The sequence below is a fragment of the Ornithorhynchus anatinus genome, chromosome 1, assembly GCF_004115215.2.
Source record: "Ornithorhynchus anatinus isolate Pmale09 chromosome 1, mOrnAna1.pri.v4, whole genome shotgun sequence".
NCBI classification, from domain to species: Eukaryota; Metazoa; Chordata; class Mammalia; order Monotremata; family Ornithorhynchidae; genus Ornithorhynchus; species Ornithorhynchus anatinus.
The window spans coordinates 131,699,207-131,725,613 of NC_041728.1; the positions used below are offsets into that span (position 1 = coordinate 131,699,207).

Sequence of the window (26,407 nt, forward strand, 5' to 3'; positions counted from 1 at the left end):
GAACACGGGCCTGGGGGTCAGAAGGTCATGGGTTCTAATCCAGGCTCCGCCACTTGTCTGCTGTGTGGCCTTGGTCAAGTCACTTAACTTCTCTGTGCCTCAGTTAACTCATCTGTAAAATGGGGATTGAGATTGTGAGCCCCACATGGAACAGGGACTGTGTCCAACACGACTTGCTTGTATCCACCCCTGTGCTTAGTACAGTGCCTGGCACACATTAAGTGGTTACCAAATACCACAATTATTATTATTACTAAGCACTAGGATACATACAAGCTAATCAAGTTGGAAACAACCCATGTCCCAAATGGGGCTCACCATCTTAATCCCCGTTTTACAGATGAGGTAACTGAGGCACAGAAAAGTTAAGCGATATGCCCAAGGACCCACAGCAGACAAGTGGCAGTTCTTGCAGATGGTAGTTATGGGGGCATCTTTGAAGTCCTTGGGTGATTCCTCAGAGTTTGATATATGCCGGGAAAATTTGGGGAAGAGGTCTAAGGATGAGGTTCCCTTCTTGCTTGCCATCAGATATCAAGGATCTTCCATCTTTCATGCATTTTGAGGTTACTTCCTCAAAAGCCATAATTATGATCACACCTGCACATTTTGGCTGGTTTTCTATGCCTCAAAGGGCTTTCTCCTTCAGGATGGAAGATCTGTCTTTTTTTTAATGGTATTTGTTAAGTGCTGACTTTGTACCTGGCATTGAACTGAACGTTGGGGTAGATAAAAGCTAATCGGGTTGGACACAATCCATGTCCCACATAGTGCTTGCAGTCTTAATCCCCAGTTTAGGAGTTCACTCTAGTATTTTTATCAATCGTATTTATTGAGTGCTAACTGCAGAGCACTGTACTGAGTGCTTGGGAGAGTACAATACAACAGAGTTGGTAGACATGTTCTCTGCCCACAGCGAGCTTACAGTCTAGAGGGGGAGACAGATATTAATATAAATTGCCAAGCACTTCATGTACGATTCCCTCTGGGTGATAAGCATGTATCTCTCTAAACATTTTTGATCTTTATCTCCTGTTGAGCCAGAAGAGTTCCCTGGTGGGAATAAGACACTTATTTTAACACAGGAGTCCAGGTGTCCCATTACAATTTTCATAGCAGCATCTTTACTACACAATCCTACTTGATCCATCTGATGATCAATCGATCAATCATATGTATTGAGTGCTTAGAGCACTGTACTAAGTGCTTGGGAGAGTACAATATAACAGACACATGTGGGCAGGGAATGTGTCTGTTATATTGTACTCTCCCAAGCGCTTAGTACAGTTCTCTGTGCACAGTAAGTGCTCAATAAATACAACTGACTGACAATTCCCACCCACAAAGAGCTTACAGTCTAGAGGGGAGCTTCCGGACAGAGGATCACACTGGACAGCCTACATTCAAACACAACCGGCCATACTAGCATGGAGTAATCTCAATCAATCAATCGTATTTCTTGAGTGTTTACTGTGTGCAGAGCACTGTCCTAAATGCTTGGGAGAGGACAACACAACAGAATTGGTAGATGTGCTCCCTCCCCACAACAACTTTACAGTCTAGAGGGACATCTCAGGACCTTGATGGCCCCTCAGGGCAGTAGAATTTCCTTAGCAGCTGCTACAGTCCAGGCACCATCAGTACCACTGAGAATGGAGAAAACAGGGCTAAATTTCATTTGAAAGATGATATGAGTTTTCCGTAATGTCTGCCATGTTCTCGTGAGTTGGCTTCCTACTCAAATCCAGTCTGGAAATCATGGGCTATGCTAGGTTCAGCTTGAATGTGTAATCCAAGGGAACAACACAGGTGAAGAAATCACACTGAGTGACCAAATTTCAATATGCGATTCATCTTCAATTCACTTGGCTTTTAGTTACGGTATTTGTTAAGTGCTTCCTATGTGCCAGGCATTACAGTACATGCTGAGGGAGATACAGGTAATCAGGTTGGACGCAGTTCTTATCCCACATGGGACTCAAAGACTTAATCCCCATTTTCCAGATGAGGTAACTGAGGCACAGAGAAGTGACTTGCCCAAAATCACACAGCTGACAACTGGCGGAGCTAGGATTAGAATCCTTCTGACTCCCAGGCCCATGCTCTATCCACTGGGCCAAGATGCTTCTCTAGTAGTGTGAGTAATAATACACCTTCTACTAGAAGGGATTAGCAGAGTGGGGGACCTGAAAAGCAGAGTGGGGATTAGGAGAAGCAGAGGCAGGTGTCAAATGAGGGTTGATCCCAAACTGAGCAAACTGCCTTCCCTCCCCCACTGCTCAGGGCTGTCACCAGCTCCCCTCCACCCCACTCCACCCTGCTTTCCACTGCACCGGTGGGAATGAGAAAAGTTCCTGCAGCATGAAGGCTTCTAGAACCTCAAAAAGGCCGGTGGCGGCGGTAGCTATTGCTGTGAACTCTACTAGGTCTAGCCCATTCTTCCATTTAAAAACCCTCCCATATAGCAACAGTACTAACGATAATAATAATGATAACTGTGGTATTTGTTAAGGGCTTACTTTGTGCCAGGCACTGTATTTAGTGCTGGGGTAGATACAAGATAATCAAGTTTCCCTCTTTCCCCCCTTTCCCTCTGCTCCTTCCCCATCCCGTCCCATCCCCTCAGCACTGTACTCATCCGCTCAACTGTATATATCTTCATTACCCTGTTTATTTTGCTAATGAGATGTACATCACCTTGATTCTATTTATTTGCTATTGTTTTAATGAGTTGTTCTTCCCCTTGACTCTATTTATTGCCATTGTTCTTGTCTGTCCGTCTCCCCCGATTAGACTGTAAGCCCGTCTACAGGGACTGTCTCTATCTGTTACCGATTTGTACATTCCAAGCACTTAGTACAGCGCTCTGCACATAGTAAGCGCTCAATAAATACTATTGAATGAATGAATGAAGTTGGACACAGTCCCTGTCCCACATGGGGTTCACAGTCTTAATTCCCATTTTACAGATGAGGAAACTGAGGCACAGAGAAATTAAGTGACTTGCTCAAGGTCCCACAGCAGACAAGTGGCGGAACTGGGATTAGAATCCACGTCCTCTGACTTCCAGGCCTGGGCTCTTTCCACTATGTTACACTAATGCCAGGTGTTTCTATGACCGAGGGCAGATTGGGGATAAGAGTGGGTGCATGTATGAGAGAGAGAAAAATAATTTACAAGCTGTTTTGGGGGGGGGGGGGTGAATATTGGTGAAGTGAAGCTTACACCTTCCCATTAAGCTGCCAAATAAGGCTTTCTGAAGAGTGTCTGTAACAAGTGCCTACTGGATTTGGGTGTTGGAACCTGCCACTAATCAGCTAGTCCTTCCTTCTGCACAATCGAGGAAACTGGGATATTGGAACATTATAGGCGTATATTAATATTACTCAAGATGACTCCTTTGACAACGTGGTGAGCTCTATTAGTTCGTGTCCCTTGAAGAGGCCAGGTTTCTAAATTCACATATCAACCAATCCTTCAGTACTGAGCACTTACTGTGTACTAAGGACTTGGAATAATATAATAGCAGAAGGAAACACAATCCCTGTCCCCCAGGGGCCTTGAGTCTAAGAGGGGGAGACAGACATTACAATAAATTATGGATGGGGAAGCCCTAAGTATAAGAATGTGTAGATAAGTGGGGTAGTGGGGATGGGGTGAGTATTAAACTGGTAGGGGGGTATGGCTGCAGAAGAGAGGGAGAATAGGGTGAAGAGATGAAGAATTAGGGGAGTTCTCCGCCACTTGTCTGCTGTGTGACCTTAGACAAGTCACTTCACTCCTCTGGGCTTCAGTTACCGGATCTGTAAAATGGGGGTTGAGACTGTGAGCCCTACGTGGGACAGGGACTGTGTCCAACCCAATCTTCCTGACTCTACCCCAGTGTTTAGTACAGTGCCTGGCACAGAGTAAGTGCTTCACAAATACTATTGCTAATAATAATGATCGGCGGCAAGAGACGGGAGAATGAGAAACTGTGAGTAGGTGTGCATTTGAATCAATGAATCAATCAATTAATCCACATTCATTGAGGCAAAGTGTCTCCAATAAAACACAACCCCAACTATGAGAGAAATATGGGTGTCACTAACATCAGAGAGTCAAGATGATACAGTTAAGAAATGATGTCCAAATGTAGCTCATAAAATCATCTACAGATGAAATGAAGAGACACTGAAATGTCCATTTCCAAAAGCTTCTCCTTATTGCTCCACAGTAATGCAAAAAACCTCTACTCATAGCATTTCCTCTTCGTTTCTGAATTTCGACCGAGTGAAATTACAGAACAGCCGATGCTAATCAAGAGCACTGCCAGTAAATGGCTCTGTCCCATCTTTTTCCCCATCTTCTGCCAGCAAATGTGCATGCTATATTGTTCGGTGTCCATCTCACTGATCTGTCCAGTCTGTGATGAGGTACTTTCCAGTCAGACATTGGGCCCTGGAAACAGTTGGTATTTAAAAATCCTTTATTTGGCAATTGATAGATCGTCATCATCATAGTAATAATATCTGCTTAGCACTTCTATGTGCCAAGCCCAGTACTAAGTGCTAGGGGAGATAAAAAAATAATCAGGCTGGACAGAGTCCTGTTCCATCTGGGGCTCAAAGCCTAAGCAGGAGGGAGAGCAGGCACTGAAAGTGACTCGCCCAAGATCACACAGCAAGCCAGTGAATAAAATTCAGGTCCTCTGACTCCCAGCCTTGGGTTCTTTCCACAGCGTCTCATCAAGAGAAATGTATATGACAGGCCCCACAGATCCATACACAGATACTAAACTTTGGCCAGAAATATTTTGTAGAGGAGAAGAAAAAGAGAGTGAAAATTCACTCCCAAGAAATGTAAGGGCTGGATTTACAGAGATTGCATTTGCTTCACTCGAGACTCAATAAATAGGTTACCAATCAGTCAGTCATTCGATCGATCAATCGTATTTATTGAGCGCTTACTGTGTGCAGGGCATTGTACTGTAATTGCAAAAAATCAGATTGATGGGAGGCAACTGAAAGCAAGAACTACCTCTCACACATTTCAAATACGCTCTGTAAGGTGAAGCCACCATGAGAGTGAGATCCAGATTTTAGCTAAGAATGGTGGCAGAAGTGAGGGCATCTGTTTAAATACTCCAGACAAGTGAAGCGTTGTCAAGAATAGTCAACAACCCACCTCGCTTCAAAAAGGTGCAGGGCAACTGAGAGCTGTTTGAAATTGTTCCCAAAGCAGCAGGAGGGACAACCTATCATCAGTCAATCGTATTTCCTGAGCATTTACTGTGTGCAGAGCACTGTACTAAGTGCGCAGGAGAGTACGCTATCACAGAGTTGGCAGACGTGTTTCCTGCCCATCACGACCTTAAAGCCTAGAGGAGGACTATCATCCGATCAGTGGTGGTTAGGGCATGTTTTTCCGGAAGGAATTCAGTGACTGTGCCATCCACAGGGGAGGAAACTCTGGGATCAATAATCCATCAGAAAGCCATCTGGAAGACGTCCCTGCAATCCAAAGTGGTATCATGGTGCGACCTCCATCTGGGACAAAGAAAAGTCTGGCAACCATAGAGAACAAGGACTCATCCGGAGCCCGGGTACTCCCTTCCCCAGTAGTCCGAAGGAAGAAAACCAAGCTGGTAGGTTCGTATTCATGAGCCATTTCCAATTGCAGTGTTCATTCGCCAATGAATAGTAGTTGGCACCAGAAATGAACAAATGCTTTCCTGCTCTGTTCACTACTTTTTTTGTTCAGAGATGGATAAATATTGCAATCATTATTCAGACATTTCCTGGACTTCCACTTCGCCTCCGGTCTTCTCTAATTTGTCAGTGGTGTGTTCTCACTAGCACCTGTAACAGGGTGAGCCTGCTAAACATCCTCCCTTACTAATCTACTGGCTTTTTTTCCAGCCCTTAATTGGGAACTTCTTTCCAGATAGTGAAGTTCACTGTCTGGTCTGGCTCCCAGCAGAAGGTCAGTATTTCTCAACCTGCACATTTAAGACTACATTTGGCTGGAGAATCGCTTCCCTCCGCTTTAAAACCTCCTGAGGATTCTTAGGGCTGAAAAATCCGACCTCTTAATTGTTACTTCCACTCAAGTTCCCCACTCTGCTAACGACGAGGATGAGGAGGATGATGACGGTGGTGGTGGTGGCGATGAGTGATCGTCAGAACTTGCCCTCTACATGCCTGCTCACTGCCCTTTTCCCCCACCCAAGGGAGGGGACTACTCTGACTACTCTGAGTCTTTTCTCAGAGAAAATGGGCCTTTCCTCTCAATGACAGAGAGGAGAGCCAAGGCACAGAGGCATCCTACCACAAAAGGCTTTCAAAGTGACCATAAGTTCGAAACGCCCACCAGCTTTCTCAGAAGATTTGTTTACATGATCAGATACACCCACGCTGAATACTTTCAGTAGACCCTTTAAAGGGAACCGCGAAGCAATCATTGGCAGAACAAATGGTGCAAACATACAAAACGCAATCATCTGTGGCTCCCTTATATTAAGGATGAAATAGTTTTTCCTACATTCCCTCAAGAATTTTCAAGGCAGATTTTACATGGATTTTCAGGAACAATGGGGCGGAATCAGGCTCATTACTGAAGTGCTTCCAACTCAAACAATATTTTATAACACACTGGGGCATGGTGATGACTCCGGCCATTGGTTGCATCTTTCTCTCCTCTTCATAGGACAGCACCTAAGAGTCCGATTATGCCCCTTCCTCTACCAAATGTTCATTTGGAGGCTGGGAGGGAAACTTATCACTGCACGTAATTTAGTCCAGGCGCACACAAAAATACGATTCCGATACCTGAAGAACACGTTTCCAAGAATAAGGTATCAGGTGACCGTCCGATCTACTCACCCTTTTCGGGGGTGCCGACGGAGAGTTTCTTGATACCATCAGACAGCACATTTTGCGAGCTCCCTTGTCCGTCCTCTGCTTCACTGTCATCGAACTGAGCCTCTATAATAACATCGGGACTGTCAGCATCGCTCCTGACAGGCGGCTGAGGCAGAGAGGTCCCCAAAAACTCATCCGAGTCATTTACGACTTCTGTTTCTTTGTCACTGCCATCTGCTTTTATTACCTGAAAAAACCAAAAAGAGGAAACGTGTGTTAAGTCTCTAGACAGAAAAAATGAAAACTCAGCTTTTTCTCTGCCATTTATTTCTTCTATGGAAAAATGCACAGTTCACTAGCTAGTGCCACAGGGCAAGTCGAGGGAGTTGAAGTGCAAATGGGCACTCCACTTCCCAAATCAGAGAGATTGCATTATGGAGCTTATCGCTTCAGGGAAGAAAGGCTGGTACTCGATTCTTCAGTTGGAGTAGGAGTAGTTCAGCTCAGTAGGAGGAGAAGGAGGAGGAGCAGAAGGAACAAGAGGAGTAGTGGCAATTATTAAACACTCACTTTGTGCAGAGCCCTCCATTAAACACTGGGGAAAATACACAAATCATCATCAATGGTATTTATTGAGCACTTAAGAGCACGGGCTTGGGAGCCAGAAGCTGTGGGTTCTAGTTCCAGCTCCGCCACCTGTCAGCTGTGTGACTTTGGGCAAGTCACTTAACTTCTCTGTGCCTCAGTTACCTCATCTGGAAAATGGCGATTAAGACGGTAAGCCCCATGTGGGACAACCTGATAACCTTGTATCTACCCCAGTGCTTAGAACAGTGCTTGGCATATAGTAAGTGCTTAACAAACACCATAATAATAATGATGATAATTACTGTGCGCTTGGGGGAGTACAATACAACAGAATCGGTAAACATGTCTTGTCTCTCTTAACTGCCATATCATACTTTCCCAAGCGCTTAGAACAGTGCTCTGCACACAGTAAGCGCTCAATAAATACAACTGAATGCATGAAAGGAGCTTACAGTCTAGAGGACAATTAGACCCAATCCCTAGCTCTCAAAGGGGTCACAACCTAAGAATAAGGTTGGGGATAGAAGACAGACAAATAAGATGAAAGAATAAAAACAATAGAGAAGACAAAGACAATGATATATATAATATGTGGAATAAGGCATCGCCCTATTCTCCACAGTGGCCCAACTAACTTTGTTCAACAGATTCAGGTCACCCTACCCTAACCAAAATAAAGGGGCTGACATTTTAGAGCTCCAAGTGAGACGGGGCAGGGGCAGGGTGGAAAAGGCAGAAAAGGCAGCATAAGAAGAGACTGAGGGGGAAATAAAATGAAAGCATGAGTTACATCAAGAGATATGGGGTACGGGGAAAGAAGGGCAGAGAAAGCAAGGACAGACAGAAGAGCAGGGATAGAAAGGAGGAAGCCAGGGTCGGGGGAGAGGTACAGGTGTGATCAGAGATATTCTGTAGAGAAGAGAAAGAGAAAGTGAGAAGGAGAGTGAGAGGCAAATAGAATGGTGTCTGGGGGCTTTGGGGATCCATCCATTCATTCCTCCTCTAAACTGTGAGCTCCCTGTGGGCAGGGAAAGTGTCTGGTTGTATTGTACTCTCCCAAGAGCTTAGAACAGTGTTTTGCACACTACAAGCGCTCAGTAAATACAACTGAATGAGTAAATGAATCCAGATCATGACAATAGGCTTTTGATTGTCCAGACCACGGCAGGGGTGATAGGCAACATGACTTGGGCAGTAGCAGAAGATTATGAGACTCAGGTCTTCCCAACTCTTCTCAGCTCCTCCTCCCCTCCTTTCCTTTTATTATTAGTATCATTCTTATAAATACCATGGCAGCCCCCTTTTCCTCTGCTCCTTCTCTCCTCTTTCCTTTTTATTATTAGTATCATTCTTATTAGTTATCATGGCAGCCCCCTTTTCCCCTATTCCTCTCCCTTCTGCATCTCCTACACACTTGTACCCTTTAGGCACTTGATGTTCACCCTACCCTTAGCCCCATAGGACTTAAATACTTAGTCCTCATTTGCTTATTTATATATTATCTGTTTCCCCCATCTCCCCTCTCAGGATCGCACCTGGAGAGTTTCCAAAACTCTACCAGTCTCAACTATGGGAGAGAGAGTCAAGCAGAGGCATATCCTTTCCATTCCTAGCTTGGGCAGTGGCTTGTGAGTGGCAGGCAATCTGCTACCAGTCAAAACTCCCCTGTGCTGGGCAGCAGCGGCATGGGAGAGAGTCGAGGGCAGAGACTCTAGGTTACTGCGTGGAAGGAGGCAATGGTAAATCATTTCTGTATTTTTACCAAGAAAGCTCTATGGATCCATTACCAGCATGATTGCAGATGGAGAGTGGGGTGCTCTGGGAGAGATGTGTCCATGGCGTCACTATGGGTCAGAGATGACTCGACAGCATAAGCAGCGTGGCTCAGTGGGAAGAGCCCGGGCTTGGGAGTCAGAGGTCATGAGTTCTAGTCCCAGGTCTGCCACTTGTCAGCTGTGTGACTTTGGGCAAGTCACTTCACTTCTCTGTGCCTCAGTTACCTCATCTGTAAAATGGGGATGAAGTCTGTGAGCCCTACGTGGGACAATCTCATTACCTTGTGTCTACCCCAGGGCTTAGAACAGTGCTTGGCACATAGTAAGCGCTTAACAAATACCAACATTAAGACAAGTCTCCCCCGTTTAGACTGTGATCTCCTTGTGGGCATGGGCTATGTCTAGCAACTGCCATAGCGTACTCTCCCAAGTGCTCAGAACGGAGCCCCTCACATTGTAAGCAATCATTAAATACCATTAACACATCCACAATTATTATTATCTTTATTATTCTTAAGCACATAGTAAACATCATCACGGAAAAAGAAACAGAAACACTGGTGGAGGCAGGCTGAGATCCACAGTTAGAGAGACAAAGACAGCGACACGCAGACGGTCTGAGAGTCAGACAGACACAGTTCTGTTCTTTTTGTTCTGTTCTGCCTTTTTATGGTACTTTTTAAGCGCTTACTATGTGCCAGGCATTGTACTAAGCACTGGGGTAGATAGATACAAGCTAATCAGACTGCACACAGCCAATGTCCTATATGGGACTCAACACTCTTAAACCCAATTTTAGAGGTGAGGTAACTGAGCAGAGAAAGTGAAGTGACTTCCCAAGGTCACACAGCAGACAAGGGGCAGAGCCCGGACTAGAACCCAGGATCTTCGGACTCCCAGCACCGGGCTCTATCCACTAAGCCATGCTGCTCCTCTCCCAGGTGCTTAGTACAGTGCTCTGCACATAGGAATAATAAAAATAACAATGATGGCATTTCTTAAGTACTTACTATGTGCAAAGCACTGTTCTAAGTGCTGGGGAGGAAACAAGGTAATCAGGTTGTCCCACGTGGGGCTCACAGTCTTAATGCCCATTTTACAGATGAGGGAACTGAGGCACAGAGAAGTTAAATGACTTACCCAAAGTCACACAGCTGACAAGCAGAGTCAGGATTTGAACCCATGATCTCTGCCTCTCTAGCCCATGCTCTTTCCACTGAGCCTCGCTGACTGATTGGTTTACTCTGTGCGCCAAGCTCAGGCAGATACAAGACTGTGAGATTGGATACAGTCCCGATCCCATAAGGGACTCAAAATCTATCATATCCCCATTTTGCAGCTGAGAAAACCGAGGTTCAGAGAAGTTAAATGGCTTGCTCAAGGTCACGCATTAGGCTAGTTGTGGAGGTGGGACTCGAACCCACATCTCCTGACTTCCAATCTTGGGCTCTTTCCAATAGGTCACGCTACACTTTCCCTCTCTGCAACTGTAAGCTCATTGTGGGCAAGGAACGGGTCTCCCACCTCTGTTACACTGTACTCTCCCAAGCGCTTAGTACAGTGCTCTACACACAGTAAGCGCTCAATAAAATACCACTTACTGACTGATTGATTGCATGACCCCTCCCATCACTGGAGATGCATAATCACCTCAGTCGACCTTTTTATTTTCCTCTCGGTCACAAAACGTGTCTGGAAGCATCAAAAATCAGAAGAGAGAAAGATCCTAAAATTTGGAGATTAGCCCATGTAAACTGAGGTCACTTGAGGTCAGTACCACTAACGACTTCCCAGACCAAACATGGCCCACGGGTCAAGTCAGGCTAACGCCCTCCTGGCCAGAATCCACCGCAGAAAGTTTGTGTCACCTGGATTTGGGGAATTTTTGTAAATCCAGGTGGCATATACTTTCCGGCTCCAAATGAAGCATGTGGAAATACAAGAATGAAAGGTAATGAAATTGATAGGGACTGAATGCTAACAAACATTTCTGGCCGCCGAGCAAAATGTTTCAGGGGTTTCATGGGATCAGGTGAGCAACTCACTTTTCATTCTCCCACCCCAAGTTTGAAAGTAAATTGAAAATACAGCTTTCTACCCTATGAACCAGGGGAAAGAATCTGGACCCAAACTCATCTGAAGGAGTGCAATTACCCTGCTGTAGCCGTCGGCCACTACAAAGATTATTTGGAATTCTCATTCGCCAGTTGAGTTTCTCTGCTGAGGAATGACCTTGATCTTGTCTTGTCTTATGCTGTCACATCGTCTCCGACCCATAGCGACTCCTTGGACACATCTCCCCAAAACGCCCTGACTTCATCTGCAATCGTTCTGGTAGTGGATCCACAGAGTTTTCTTGGTCAAAATCCAAAAGTGGTTTCCCACTGCCTCTTTCCGCGCAGTAAATTCAAGTCTCCGCCCTCGACTCTCTCCAGTACCGCTGCTGCCCGGCACCGTTGTGTTTTGACTTGTAGCAGGTTGCCTTCCACTCGCTAGCCGCTGCCCAAGCTAGGAACGGAACGGACAGGCCTCTGCTTGACCCTCCCTCCCGTAGGCGAGACTGGTAGAGTGCTGGAAACTCTCCAGGTGTGACACTGAGAGGGAATGGCCTTAATCCCGGAAACAAATCTATTTGTCTGATCACATCCCCCCAAAAAGATCCAGAGTGGAAAGCAGCACGGCTCTGTGGTAAGAGCACAGGCCTAGGAGTCAGAGGACATGGGATCTACTCCCGGCTCCTTCACTTGTCTGCTGGGTGACCGTGGGCAAGTCACAACATCTCTGAGCCTCAGTTCCCTCATCTGTAAAATGGGGATTCAATACCTGTTCTCCCTCCTACTTGGGACTGTGAGCCCCATGAAGGACCTGATTATCTTGTATCTGTCCCAGCACCTGGTACAGTAGTTGGCACATAGTAAGCCCTTAACAAATACCACAATTATTATTATTATCCAGATGTTTTCAGGTTCTCATGAAAATCCACTTTAATTAACTAATTATGGCATTTGTTAAGCACTTACTATGAGTCAAGCACTCTTCTAAATACTGGGGTAATCATTTATTCATTCAGTCAGTTGTATTTATTGAGTGTTTACTGGGTGCAGAGCACCGTACTAAGCGCTTGGGAGACTACATTATAACAATAAACAAAGCTCTGCCCACAACGATCAGGTTAGATACAGTCCCTGCCCCATATGAGGCTCACAATCTAAGCTGGAGAGAGATTTAATCCCCATTTTACAGGTGAGGCACAGAGAAGGTAAGTGACTTGCTCAAGGTCACAGAGCAGGGAAGGGAGAAGAGGCAGACCCGTATTCTTTCTACTAGGCCACGCTGCTTCCCACTTGAAACATTTCACAATAATAATGTTGGTATTTGTTAAGCGCTTACTATGTGCAGAGCACTGTTCTAAGCGCTGGGGTAGATACAGGGTAATCAGGTGGTCCCACGTGAGGCTCACAGTTAATCCCCACTTGACAGATGAGGTAACTGAGGCACAGAGAAGTTAAGTAACTTGCCCACAGTCACACAGCTGACAAGAGGCAGGGCCGGGAGTCGAACCCATGACCTCTGACTCCGAAGCCCAGGCTCTTTCCACTGAGCCACGCTGCTTCCCGAATGAAACTCTCACTTGTTTTAGTAAGGGATCTATAGATCTCCTAGATCTATCGACTCCTCTAGACTCTAGAGAGTGAGCTCCGTTTGGGCAGGGAATATGTCTACTATTGGGGAGGCGGTGTGGAGTGATGGACAAGTTGCTTCACTTCTCTATGCCCCACTTACCTCATCTGTGAAATGGGGATTGAGACTGTGAGTCCCATGTGGGACAGAGACTGTGTCCAACCCAATTTGCTCTTATCCACCCCAGTGCTTAGAACAGTGGCTGGCACATAGTAAATGGTTAACAAGTACCATAATTACTATTATTATTATTATCATCACTATTGTTAACTCTGTTATACTGTACTCTTCCAAGTGCTTAGAACAATGCTCTGCACGCAATAAGCACTCAATAAATATGATTGATAGGCAAACGAAATTTGTGAAAATGACCAAAGGACATGACCAAAAAGTCAGAAAGTTGCCAAGATCAATCACTGGTATTTAGGAGTACTTACTATGTGCAGAGCGCTGTACTAAGTGCTTGGGAGAGCACAATACCACAGAATTAGCAGACAGGTTCACTGCCCATAATGAGTTTGCAGTCCAGATAAATGTTGGTAACACAGACACAGATATCACTGGAAGCTCGGTTGGAAGGGTTCATTTCAGTTGTGAAGCAACTGTTGGAGACAGCTAAAAATGAAGCAATGTGGCCTAGTGGATAGAGCATGGGCCTGGAAGTCAGAAGCACCTGGGTTCTAATCCCAGCTCTGACCCTCGTCTGATGTGTGACTTTGGGCAAGTCACTTCACTTCTCTGGGCCTCAGTTACCTCACCTGTAAAAAATGGGGATTAAGACGGTGAGCCTTACGTGGGACAGGGACTGTGTCCAACCCGATTTGCTTGTATCCACCCCAGTGCTTCGTATAATGCTTGGCACATAGTAAACGCTTATCAAACGCCACTATTATTTTTATTAGATGTACCAGAACTGGTTATGCAGCTCCCTTCAATGGGTTAAAATGCAGATCTGAAGGGAATCTAACTGCCTTCAATCAAATGGATTAACATTTTGTTCAGATCACATGAGGGCCACCCTAATACAAGACCTCCAACAAACACAAGTCAGGAATAGTCATTAAAAGGAACATTTCCCTATAATACTAAATGCAATAGATTCCAATCATCAAGAATCATTACAACAAGCCTCTTGAGGCTAGTTAAAAGCACTCTATCAGACCAGAAAATCAGTGCTGAAAAAAGGCCACATATATTCTAATTGTCAGAAAATAAAGACCTCAAGTCTACTGACCAAGATTTTCTTAACATCCAAAATGCATGTATGACCATGCTCTTGTCTCAAGCTTTTGAAGTTTTAAAAATCAAATCACTTTTTGAAGATTTGATTTTATGCTCTGATTTTTCTTTAAAAAATGTGATTCTCCCTGAACTCTCGCTACCCTTTATGACTCAAACATTTCATCCTTATTTTGCCTTTCTTTTCATATGCGTATTATTTGTTTCCATGACAGGTTTAGGATCAAACTTTAAATTGTAAAATAGGAGAAGAAAAATCCCTGGCAAAACGCCTCAAAATGGCTGATTATTAAACCTGGCTCGTTTCGGCATATAAAATGCCGACAACACAATGGTCTGGGCAAGAACAGTCTATTAGATTACAGAGCTGACCGGGATCCACATGCTAGTGATTGTGCCAATGTGGCCATCCAAAAAGAAAACCAGTGTCAACAGTAATGTTTGGCCCCCGATAGGGTCAGATGGGGAAGTGTTCAGTGCTTGAATTTCAATTGCACCAGATGTGTGTAAGCGTGTGACTGCTCGGAGGAGAGGTTCCGTCCCTCTCCCAGAGGGAGAAGATCTACACGGCTGGCCGGGGACGTTCCGGAGCCTGCTGGCTAATAGTAATAATGAGAGTAATACTACTACTACTACTAATTGTGGTCTTTGTCAAGTGCTTACCATATGCCAGGCACTGTACTGAGTGCAGAGGGAGAAACAAGGTAATTGGGTTGGACACAGTCCCTGTCCCACATGGCGCTCCCAGTCTTCCTCCCCATTTTACAGAGGAGGGCACTGAGGCACAGAGAAGTGAAGTGACTTGTCCAATGTCACAGCAGGCAAGCGGCAAAGCCGGGATTAGAACTCAGATCCTTCTGACTCCCGGGCCCGAGCTCTAGCCACCAGGCCACGCTGCTCCCCACGGCTACCGGCTCCTGCTGAAAGAGCCACAGGAGCCCATGAAGAAAAGGGACTCAGGGGCATTTAAATGACACCTGCTAAACTGTCCTTCTGGGCCTACTGGTATGATGAGCAGCAAAATGGGTGGCGACCTCACTCACGCTTCCAAGAGAGCTTTTCATGAGGCGCTAGGTAGGAAAATCAGGCACGTACTTACCCCCAAACCTACAAATACTATATACTACCTGAAAAATCTCCCTGCTTCCAGCAAAAACTAGGAGAAATAGTCCCCTCTAAAACCAAATGTGCTGGTACCTCAGTCTCGTCTACCCCACCGCTGACGCTCTCCCTCGTCTGGCCTCTGGCCTGGAACTCCCTCCCCCTTCATATCTGACAGTCCACCTCTCTCCCCACCTGCAAAACTCTTCTAAAAAAATCACATGTCCTTCATGAGGCCTTCGCAGACTGAGCCCTTTATTTCCCTTACCCACATTCCCCTCTGGGCTGTGAACCCCTTGTGTACACTGAAAAACCCCTTAAGCACTTTGAAACTGACCTCAGCCCCACAGCCTTTGTGTACATAGTCTTCCTTTCTACTATTTTCCCTATTCCTTATCTATTTTTATGTCTGTCTCCCCCTGTAGACTGTAAACTCCTTATAGGCAGGGATCATATCTACCAACTATGTTGTACTGTATTTTTCCAAGTGCTTAATACAGTGCTCTACACATAGTAAGTGTTCAATAAATCCCTTTGATTGATTGGTGGCAAGAGTCCAATCATCATTCATTCATTCATTCATTCAATCGGATTTATTGAGTGCTTACAGTGGGCAGAGCACTGTTCTAAGTCCTCGGGGAAGTACAATCAAACAATAAATGTTGACATTCTGGGTCCACAAGAAGCTCACAGTCTAGAGTGGGGGAGATAGACATCGATAGAGATAAATAAAATTACAGATATGTAAATAAATGCTTTGGGATGGGAAGAGGGGAAGAGCAAAGGGATAAATGAAACTACAGATATGTACTTAAATGTTTTGGGGCTGGGAGGGCCAAATCAATTTAACATGTCTCAGATGATATGAACTAGCAAATACATAATCTGCACTGGAACAAAACTGCACACGGTATTTACCTGCATAATTGCCCCACATTTTTGCATAATTTTGGTAACATTAAAACAGGGCTGGGACTATTATGCAAGTGGTGTAGTGCCTGGCACACAGTAAGCGCTTAATAAAGATCACAATTATTATTACTAATGATAATAATAATAATTAAGTCTAGCTATCAGGGGAGGAGAAAAAAGAGAAAGGGGGAGGAGGAAAATACAATTCCCCACTTCTCCAGAATCTCTGGTGGTTGCCCATCCACCTCTGCATCAAACAGAAACTCCTTACCGTAAGCTTTAAAGCACTCAATCAGCTCGCCCCCTCCTATTTTACCCCGCTAATTTCCTAGTGCAACCCAGCCCGCACACTTCATTCCTCCAAAGCCAACTTGCTCCCTGTCCCATGATCTCATCTATCTCGCTGCCGACTCCTTGCCCGCGTCCTCCCTGACTGGAATTCCCTCCCTCTTTATATGTAACAGACCACCAATCTCCCCCTCTTCAAAGCCTTATTAAAGTCAGCTCTCCTCGTGAAAGTCTTCCCGATTAAGCCTTCTTTTCCCCCTACTTCCTCTCCCTTCTGTATCACCTAAGCACTTTAAGCCCTTAATATCCACCCAACCCTCAGGCCCACAGAACTTATGTGGATATCATTAATTCAGTATTTATATTAATGTCTGTCGCTGCCTGTAGACCATAAGGGTCTCGTGGGCACGGAACATGTCTCCAACTCTGTTTTATTATACTCCTCCAAGCACTTAGTACAGTGCTTTGTACACAGTAAAGCTCAATAAATATCATTAATTGAGCCTCCTACTTTATGCTTTAAAACAGGCTTGTTCTGTGTTACTGTTTTCAACCTTTTTTTTTCAGTGTGGCTTAGTGGAAAGAGCAAGGGTCTGGAAGTCAGAACTCATGTCCTCTAATTCCAGCTCCGCCACACGTCTGCTGTGTGACTTAGGCAAGTCACTTAACTTCTCTGTGCCTCAGTTACCTCACCTGTAAAATGGGGATTAAGACTGTGAGCTCCATGTGGGACAACCTGATAACCTTGTACTTACGCCAGAGCTTAGAACAGTGCTTGGCACCTAGTAAGTGCTTAACAAATACTGTTATTATTATTATTATCCATAGGATCCTTTTAAAAAGGACACAAGATGTTGGTGCTGAGCGAACACAAAGAGCTGTCCGAAAAAGTGGCAGAACGGTGACCAGTGTTTGTATTAATACTCCTCATTCTGACTTGTGGGGAAAATATACGCTTAGTTGGTGTAAGGGAAGCAGCATGGCACAGTGGATAAAGCACAGGCCTGGGAGCCAGAGGACCTGGGTTCTAATCCCAGCTCCGCCACTTGCCTGCGGTATGCCCTTGGATAAGTCACTTAACACCTCTGTGCCTCAGTTTCCTCAACTGCAAAATGGGGATTCAATACCTCCAACTTGGACTATGAGTCCCCTGTAAGACACGGATTGTATTCGGCCTGATTAAGCACCCCAGTGCTTAAGATGGTGTTTGACACATAGTAAACACTTAACAAATACCATTAAATAAACCATGAGTCAGCGATCATTTTATCCCCCCTTGATTACTGAAGATCCAGAAGGTGTCTGAGCATGGCTCGTATCACAGAGACATGAAAATGGTTAGATTAGCAGACCACCACATTCTCCTCAACAGTCGGAAGAAGGACTGCCTATTTTTTTAAAAAAATTTCACGGTGAAAGGATGATGTGATGCTGTGGGAAACATGGGAATCACAAGATGAAAATGTGTGAGATCTAATGTTCTAGGCAGCTCTGGCCATATTACACGCACAGTTCTTAGTACACTTGAGTTGATGATGTAAGGATAACAAAACAAGGAAACAGGCTACAGGCTCCAGTCGGTATTGCCACGACTGGAGCTTTAAAAAACAAATAATAATAATAATAATAATAACTTTGGTTCTGGGGGACTTTGACATTCACCTCCCTGGAGACGAGTTGGATATCAGATAAAGTCTCAAGGTCACATCTGAGCTAGGTGGTTCTATGCGTCTATGATGGTGTGACTTTGAACTTGCTAGGTTAACTTCGCAGGAAAGAAGAAAACCATCGAGAAAGACTGGCTTTGAACCTACAGAAAAAAGCTATGAACCCACTGAAGAACAGTATGCTCTTTGCTCTACTAGTCAGCAGCAGATTTAAAAACCATGGCAGATACGACTTGGCCAGTCTCAAAATTCTGGAATTTATGAGCCAGGCACTGAAATGACAATTCATTTTTGAGTCGTAGAAGCACAGAAATGCTGTCAACGGAAAATTCTTCCAGGGGAATGAGAAGTCACCAAACGCCGTGCAGTTAAAATATAAATCAAGAGTTCACCAACCAGTTAACGTGGTGTCTTATCGCATTACCTCTTGAGGAAACAGAGTAGCTCTTTTCCACCTCATTATTCCGGGGCATGCAAGAACAGAGTATATGGTATTTAGCCAAGGCTGGGTGCTCATGGAACTAAAGGCTCCTTGAGAAAGCAGACGTAAGGAGAACTAATTGAAGTTACAGTTTTTTGAGTTTACTGACATTTGTTCAAACAAAATCTCTACCTTGAAGACTCCATTGCAGTTTGCTGAGAGCCAAACGTTAGTGATTTTAAACAAGATAGAGAAAAACTCACAGGAATTGATGATGCTTGGCATTCCGAAGGCAGGATTATTGTCCCAAGAAACCACGTAGTCACCAAGAATACAAAGGGTCAGTATACCTGGAAAAGCTGGCAAGAGGCAGATGGAACTAAAAGAAGCATCTCTAGACTCCAAGCTACCAACCAATTCCAAATTCTGGGGGGCAACTTCAAAGTATTGTGGGAGAAGGCAGAATATGGAAACAATTAATGGGCACTTAATAAGATCATTAATAATAATGATAATGGTATTGGTTAAGCACTTACTATTTGCCAGGCACTTTATTAAGCAAATTGGGTTGGACATAGTCCTTGTTCCCCTTGAGGGTCACAGTCTCGATCTCCGTTTTACAGATGAGGTAGCTGAGGCACTGAGAAGTGAAGTGATTTGCCCAAGGTCACACAGCAGATAAGTGGCGGAGCTGGGAGTCGAACCCATGACCTTCTGACTCCCAGGCCCGTGCTCTATCCACTATGCCATGCTGCTTCAGGCATGAACAAGGGCTTGGAAGCAAGGGCTGCGAAGCCCACTTTTGAACTTTATTCTGCAACTGCTCTGAGCCTCCCTCAGAAGCACAGTCCCTGAGAGGCCCACGTTCAAAACTTATACAGCAAGTGAACTTCTGGGTATTTCTGTTTTCACATTTGCAAAGCTGTATCAATCAGTCAATGGTATTTACTGAGCATTTACTGGTTGCAGAGTACTGTACTAAGCACTTGGGAGAACACAACAGAGTGGGTAGACATGATCAATCACTCAATCAATCAATTAATGGTATTTATTGAGGGCTTATTGGGTGCAGAGCACTGTACTAAGTGCTTGGGAGAGTACAGTTCAAGAGAGTTGGCAGACATGTTTCCTGTCCATGAGAACTCACAGTCTAGAGGGGGAGGCATACTTTAATATGGGAAATGGGAGAATTATTAATAATAATAATAATAATAATAGTATTTGTTAAGCACTTACTATGTGCCAACCACTGTCCTAAGCACTGGGGTAGATACAAGCTAATCAGGTTGTCCGACATGGGGCTCAAGGTCTTAATCCCCATTCTCACAGATGAGGTAAGTGAGGCACAAAGAAGTAAAGTGGGTTGCCCAAGTTCACAGAGCAGACAAGTGGTGGAGTCGGATTAGAATCCAGGTCCTCTGACTCCCAAGCCTGGGCTCTTTCCACTAAGCCACACTGCTTCTTTGCACGTACTTAAGTGCCGTGGGGTGCTTAACGGGTACAGACTCAAGTGCATATGGTCGCAGAAAGGAGGGTGAATAGGAGAAGTGAGGGTTCAGGTAGCACATAGACCTGGAAGTCAAAAGGATGTGGGTTCTAATCCCACTTCCCCACTTGTCTGCTATGTGACCTTGGGCATGTAACTTTTCTGGGCCTCAGTTGCCTCATCTGTCAAATGGGAATTGAGACTGTGAGGTTCATGTGGGCCAGGGACTGTGCCCAAGCTGACTTGCTTGTAGCCACCTCAGCACTCAGTACAGTGCCTGGAAAACAGTAAACGCTTAATAAATACCATAATTATGATTATTATTTGTCATCATCATGAATATGTATTTAACATTTACTGTGTGAAGAGTACTGTACTTGGTGATTGAGAGAGTACAATACAACAGAGATGGCAGATACATTTCTCCCACAAAGAGCTCACATGCTAGAGGGGGAGACAGATGGGGAGATTATCAATAGGGGAGATTATTTAAGGACATGTACACAAGTGCTGTGAGAGTGGGGTGAGTATTACAGTGCTTAATGGGTACAGACTCAAATGCATAGGGGATGCAGAATGGAGGGTGAATGGGGGTGTGAGGGTTTAGACATCATCAGCATCAACAATCGAATTGACTGAGTGCAGAGCACTGCTTTATGTGCTTGGGAGACTATAATATAACAGTTGGCAGACATGTTCCCTGCCCACAGTGAGCCTAAAGTCTAGAGGGGGAGAAAGAAATTAATATAAGAATAACATTATCAAAAAGCAGGATGGCACAGTAGATAGAGAACAGGCCTGCGAGTCAGGGTCATGGATTCGAATCCCACTTCCGCCACTTGTCTGCTGTGTGAACTTGGGCGAGTCACTTCACTTCTCTGTGCCAGTTACCTCATCTGGAAAATGGGGATTGAGACTGTGAGCTCCACGTGGGACAAGAACTGTGTCCAACCCGATTTGCTTGTATCCACCCCCACACTTAGTCCAGTGCCTCGCGCAAAGTGAGTGCTTCACAAATACCAGAATTATTATAATTATTTTATTATCGATAGCACTTATTGAATGCTTACTCTCTGCAGAGCACTTGGAAGAGTACCACAGAACACAATTAGCAGACACATCACTGTCCACAGCAAGCTATAATTTGAAGATGTGTACATAACTGAGTCAGAGAATGCCTCTTGGAATTGCTTACAGTTACAACTTAGAGTTAAGTGATTGGTAGAGTCTCATTTTGGCCTCTGCTGCATTTGAAAGTACAAATTAGTCAAGACTGCCCTCTCAGTATAAAGGACAGCGTCTAAGGACCAGGGTGGTAAAGTTTCTATCTCTCTATATTAATTCATTCATTAAACTGTATTTCTTGAATACTTAGTGTATGCAGAGCACTGTACTAAGTGCTTGGGAAGAATTCAGCACTTACATATATATATATATATAAAATTGTATTTATTTACATTAATTTCTGTTTACTTTTTTTGATGTGTATATATCTATAATTCTATTTATTTATATTGGTGCTACTGATGTGTGTTGACTTGTTTTAATGTCTGTCTCCCCGCTTCTAAACTGAAAATCCATTGTGGGCAGGGATTCTCTATTGCTGAATTGCACTTTCCAAGCGCTTAGTACAGTGCTCTGCACATAGTAAGTGTTCAATAAATATGACTGAATGAGTGAATGAATACATGGATAAACAAATTCACTATAAATTCACTACTCTTCTTGAAGAGGAACTGGTCATTAGCATTTGAAATGGTAAATCCCACTAGCTTTTCCTGATCCAGGAAAAGGCCATAGGGCAACAAATAAATCTAAAGCAAATAGCAACTTCTAAATATTGGCAGTGCAGTATTGGGAAGAGGAAGTTCAATGCATCTCTCCTCTCCTATGGCTTTGGCATAAGGGATAGAATCAGTAAGGGGAAGAGCTTCCCATTGAGAAGCAGTGTGGCACAATGGTTAGAGCACAGGCCTGGGAGTCAGAAGGACCTGGGTTCTAATTCCGGCTGCACACCTTGTCAGCTGTCTGACCTCGGATAAGTCGTTTCACTTCTCCATGCCTCAGTTCCGTCATCTGTAAAATGGGGATGAAGGCTGTGAGTCCCATGGGGGACCTGGACAGTGTCCAACCCAATTAGCTTGTATCTACGCCAGCACTTGGTACAGTGCTTAGCACATAGTAAGCACCTAACAGTTAAAAAAAAAGGCTCTTTTCCAATACCGACAAAAGTTGGTGCACCACACTGCTTACCAGATCCCTTAGAGTCCTAAACTGAAGTCTTCTCCTAAGTCTGATTGCACCACCTTTCCCTTTCTTAATATCACCACCGGACTAATCAGAAACACAAAGAAAATGATTATTTGTAAAATAGAGATAATGGACTCATTCTTTTGCCCTCCGCCAAAAAAATAAATTCATTCAATCATTTATTGGGCACTTAATGATCATATTTATTGGGCACTTACTGTGTGCAGAGCACTGTACTGAGTGCTGGATTGTTCTTGTCTGCCTGTCTCCCCCGATTAGACTGTAAGCCCGTCAAAGGGCAGGGACTGTCTCTATCTGTTGCTGATTTGTACATTCCAAGCGCTTAGTACAGTGATCTGCACATAGTAAGCGCTCAATAGATACTACTGAATGAATGAATGAACAACAATAAACAGACACATTCCCTGCCTACACCGAGCTTACAGTCTAGAGGGGGAAACAGACATTAATATAAATTAATGACAGATATGTAAGGGCTAGGAGGGGTGAAGAGCAAAGGGAGCACATCAGGGTAACCCAGAAAGGGGTGGGAGAAGGGGAAACGGGAGGTTTAGTCTGGAAAGGCCTCTTGGAGGAGAAGTGCCTTCAAACAATGCTTTGAAGGAGCAGAGAGTAATTGTCTGTTGGATTTGAGGAGGGAGGGCGTTTCAGGCCAGAGGCAGGTTGTGGGCTAGGGGTTGGCGAAGAGATACATGAGATCGAGCCTCAGTGAGAAGGCTGGCATTAGAAAAGCCAAGTGTTCCAGGCCAGAGGCAGGTCGTGGGCTGGGGTTGGCGACGAGAGAGGCGAGATCGAGGCACACTGAGAAGGTTGGCATTAAAAAAGCCAAGTGTGCAGGCTAGGTTGTAGAAGGAAAGCGAGGTGACGTAGGAGGGGGCAAGGTGGCGGAGTTCTTTAAAGCCAACGGTGAGGAGTTTTGTTTGACGTGGAGGTGGATGTGCAACCACTATAGTTTTCTGAGGAGCGGGGTGACACATCCTGAAAAATGATCCAGGCAGTGAACTGCCTTAGACTATTCTGAAGAGGCCTGAGTCTATCCAAAAATATGATCACTGTAATTGCTGCAAAAGATAAGTGTTCTGATACAACCTTAAAAGAATCTGAAAGATGTGTTGGTCATTTTCTAAAGCACAAGAGTCAACTTTGGGTTGAAAAGTATCACAATAAAATTCTGTCCAGAGAGGTACCTGGCCTGGGAAGTTTGAAGTCATTAAAGGAGACCACTGCAGCTAGCCGTGTTCATTCATTCATTCATTCAATCACATTTATTGAGCACTTAGTTTGTGCAGAGCACTGCACTGTACTGTACTGCTTGGGACAGTACAATGTAATAATAAACACACACATTCCTTGCCCACAAAGCATTTACAGTCCAGAAGGATGAATAAAGGGAGCAAGTCAGGGCAACAGAGAAGGGAGTGGGAGAAGAGGAAAGGAGGGCTTAGTCAGGGAAGGCCTCTTGGAGGAGATGTGTCTTCAATAAGACTTTGAAGGAGAGTAATTGTCTACTAGGACTGTAATGTATATTGACTTTCTGTCAAGAATCTGTCAAAGTTGCAAAGAACCTAAATTAAAAATGATGTCATTCAATAGATGGCAGGGTCTCCCATCAGAAATGGCACAGGGACCTCAGTCTCAAGATGCCATTCGAGAGAGAAGACGTGAAATGCAGAGTGATTCTTACAGGCGACGAACGGTCAAACAGATAAGCAAGCCTGGGATGCCGTTGGCCTGTGCTCAGCCCCACATCCGTAACTACTGAGAATCCTCTCTGGACTCTAGACTCTTAGCTCATTGTGGGCAGGGCACGTGTCTGATAATTCTGTTGAACTGTGCTCTCCCAAGCGCTTAGTATAGGAAGCAGCATGGCCTAGTGGATAGAGCAAGGGCTTGGGAGTCAGAAGGATCTGGTTCTAATCCCAGCTCCACACTTGTCTGTGGTGTGACTTTGGACAAATCACTTCACTTCTCTGCACCTCAGTGGCCTCATCTGTATAATGGAAGTTAAGACTGTAAGCCCCATGATGATGACGACAGTATTTGTTGAACGCTTACTATGTACCAAGCACTGTTCTAATCGCTGGGGAAGCCACACAGCTGACAAGTGGAGAAGCCGGGATTAAAACCCATGACCTCTGACTCCCGAGGCCATGTTCTTCCCACTCAGCCACGCTGCTTCTCGTGGATTGTATCCAACCTGATTTACTTGTATCCACTCCAGCACATAGTGCCGTGACTGGCACAAAGTAAGCGCTTCACAAACCACAGTTATTATTACTGTTATTAGTAGTGCAGTACTCTGCACATAATAAGTGCTCAATCAATATCATTGATCGATTGATTGACTTGGTAAACCCCACATAAATGGGCAAAGCGTGGCTGATCTTCGGAGTCACAGAGCTCATCCGAGTGGGGAACCAAACACAGACCCAGAGTCATCCCGTTCCAGGTATTCATGATGCCGCTTCCAGTGGAATCCTGCTGCAACTTGTCTGCTTTGTTCATCAAAAGAAGTCCTGACCTGCTTCCCCATGACTTAATAATCAATAACAAGAACTACTTAGCAGTTAACAAAAGGTGCCTAACAATCTAGCCATTTTCTTCTCAAAAGCTCAGAGTGCATGGCCTGTGGGTTTCCAATAATCTTCACCCATTCTGGGTCACCCATCAAGCTGGTAGCGGTGTAGGAAAACAGGACCCGATCTGGAACTGGTTTCCAGATTCCTAGCCAAAAGGAAATCTATTCTATTCATTATTTGGTTTACAAAACTTGATCTATCAAAATAGGTGATGAGTTGAAACAGTTATTATGAGAGAAACAGGAAATAACCTCTCTTCATATTGGACCTTTGACACCCGCTGGGGAAATTGTTGGAAAGGGTTGCCAAAGAAGTCAATCTGGGAAAGATGGCAGAACATGTCCAGACAAGGGAGTGACAGGAAATTGAGCCCTTAACTCATGGTTCATAATTTGATGGGCACTTTTTACAGAGCTGGGAAGTATTCTTTTTCTAAAGAACAACAACAATAATAACGCCTTTATCAAGAGCTTCCTAAATGCCAGTGCTAAGCACTGAGTTAGGCGCTGATAATCAGATCAGACACAATCCCTGTCCCACAAAGGTCTTTCAGGTTAAGAAGAGGGAGAGAAGGCAAAGCCAGTGTTCTAGAACAGAAATCAGAAACAAGGGGCTTGCCTTTTTAGCAGAAATAGATTTCAGTTATGGAACAGCAGTAAGAACAGTGGAGCCTGGGGCATTCCGTTACCAAAAAATACAACCAAATACCTTTCCGAAAACAATCCCACAGCCCGTTCTTCTGCCCTCACTGCCCCCCAGCCCCACATACACCATATTCATGATTGTGCACACAATTGAAAAATATGACCCAAAAGTTTTCAGAAAACAATCCCAGACAGCCCCTTCTCCTGTCCTCACCCCCAAAATACACACACACACACACATATATCCACAATGAGGGTGCACAGAATACATAAAGGGTTGCTGGAAAAGAAGCATCTTCATTCCCACAATACCTCATTTCTGAGCCAAGAGGTGTCAGCCCTGTGGGCCTAAAAGCAGGTAGAAAGGGGAATTTAGAAAACAAGTGCCAACACAGGCAGAACTACAGGGCTAATCCTGGACTCCTGGCATTGTACCTCACCACACCTTGGTATTCCAGTCCTCCTCTACTTGGCCATTTTCCATTTTTGTCTATGGGGGAGGGCTTTTAAAAAAAGACTATTGAGGCAGCACTTCTAAGTCACACAGCTAATCATCAATAATAATAACAATAGTATTTGCCAAACACTGTATTAAGCACTGGGTAAAGATAAAGATTTAAGACCTATTCTACCTCCTACTTGGATTGTGAGCCTCATGTGGGACAGTGACTGTGTCTCCCTTGATTGACTTCTAGCCCCAGTGCTTAGAACATGGCTTAACAAACACCAAAAAAAAATAAAAATGCCATATGGGGCACACAGCCCAAGTAGAAGGGAGTACAGGTATTGAATCCCTATTTTTGCAGATGAGGGAACTGAGGCACAGAGAAGTGAAATGACTTGCCCAAGGTCACACAGCAGATAGGTGGTGGAGTCAGGATTAGAACCCAGGTCCTTCTGACTTACTGCAGAA

At 44.6% G+C, this 26,407-nt stretch overlaps 1 protein-coding gene and 1 non-coding gene across 3 annotated transcripts in view; one reads left to right on the forward strand and one right to left on the reverse strand.

Annotated features, from left to right (window-relative positions):
* Positions 1-26,407, reverse strand: part of DIS3L2 (DIS3 like 3'-5' exoribonuclease 2) — a 450,189-nt gene that overhangs the window by 279,344 nt on the left and 144,438 nt on the right. For both annotated transcript variants that reach the window (XM_029065889.2, XM_029065897.2), the window contains exon 6: positions 6,864-7,089. In XM_029065889.2, the coding sequence (XP_028921722.1) occupies positions 6,864-7,089 (226 nt within the window). The remainder of the gene's footprint in view (positions 1-6,863; positions 7,090-26,407) is intronic.
* On the forward strand, positions 8,948-9,085 carry LOC114816170. The gene has a single exon (XR_003763942.1). It is a non-coding gene; the product is annotated as a small nucleolar RNA SNORA7 (small nucleolar RNA).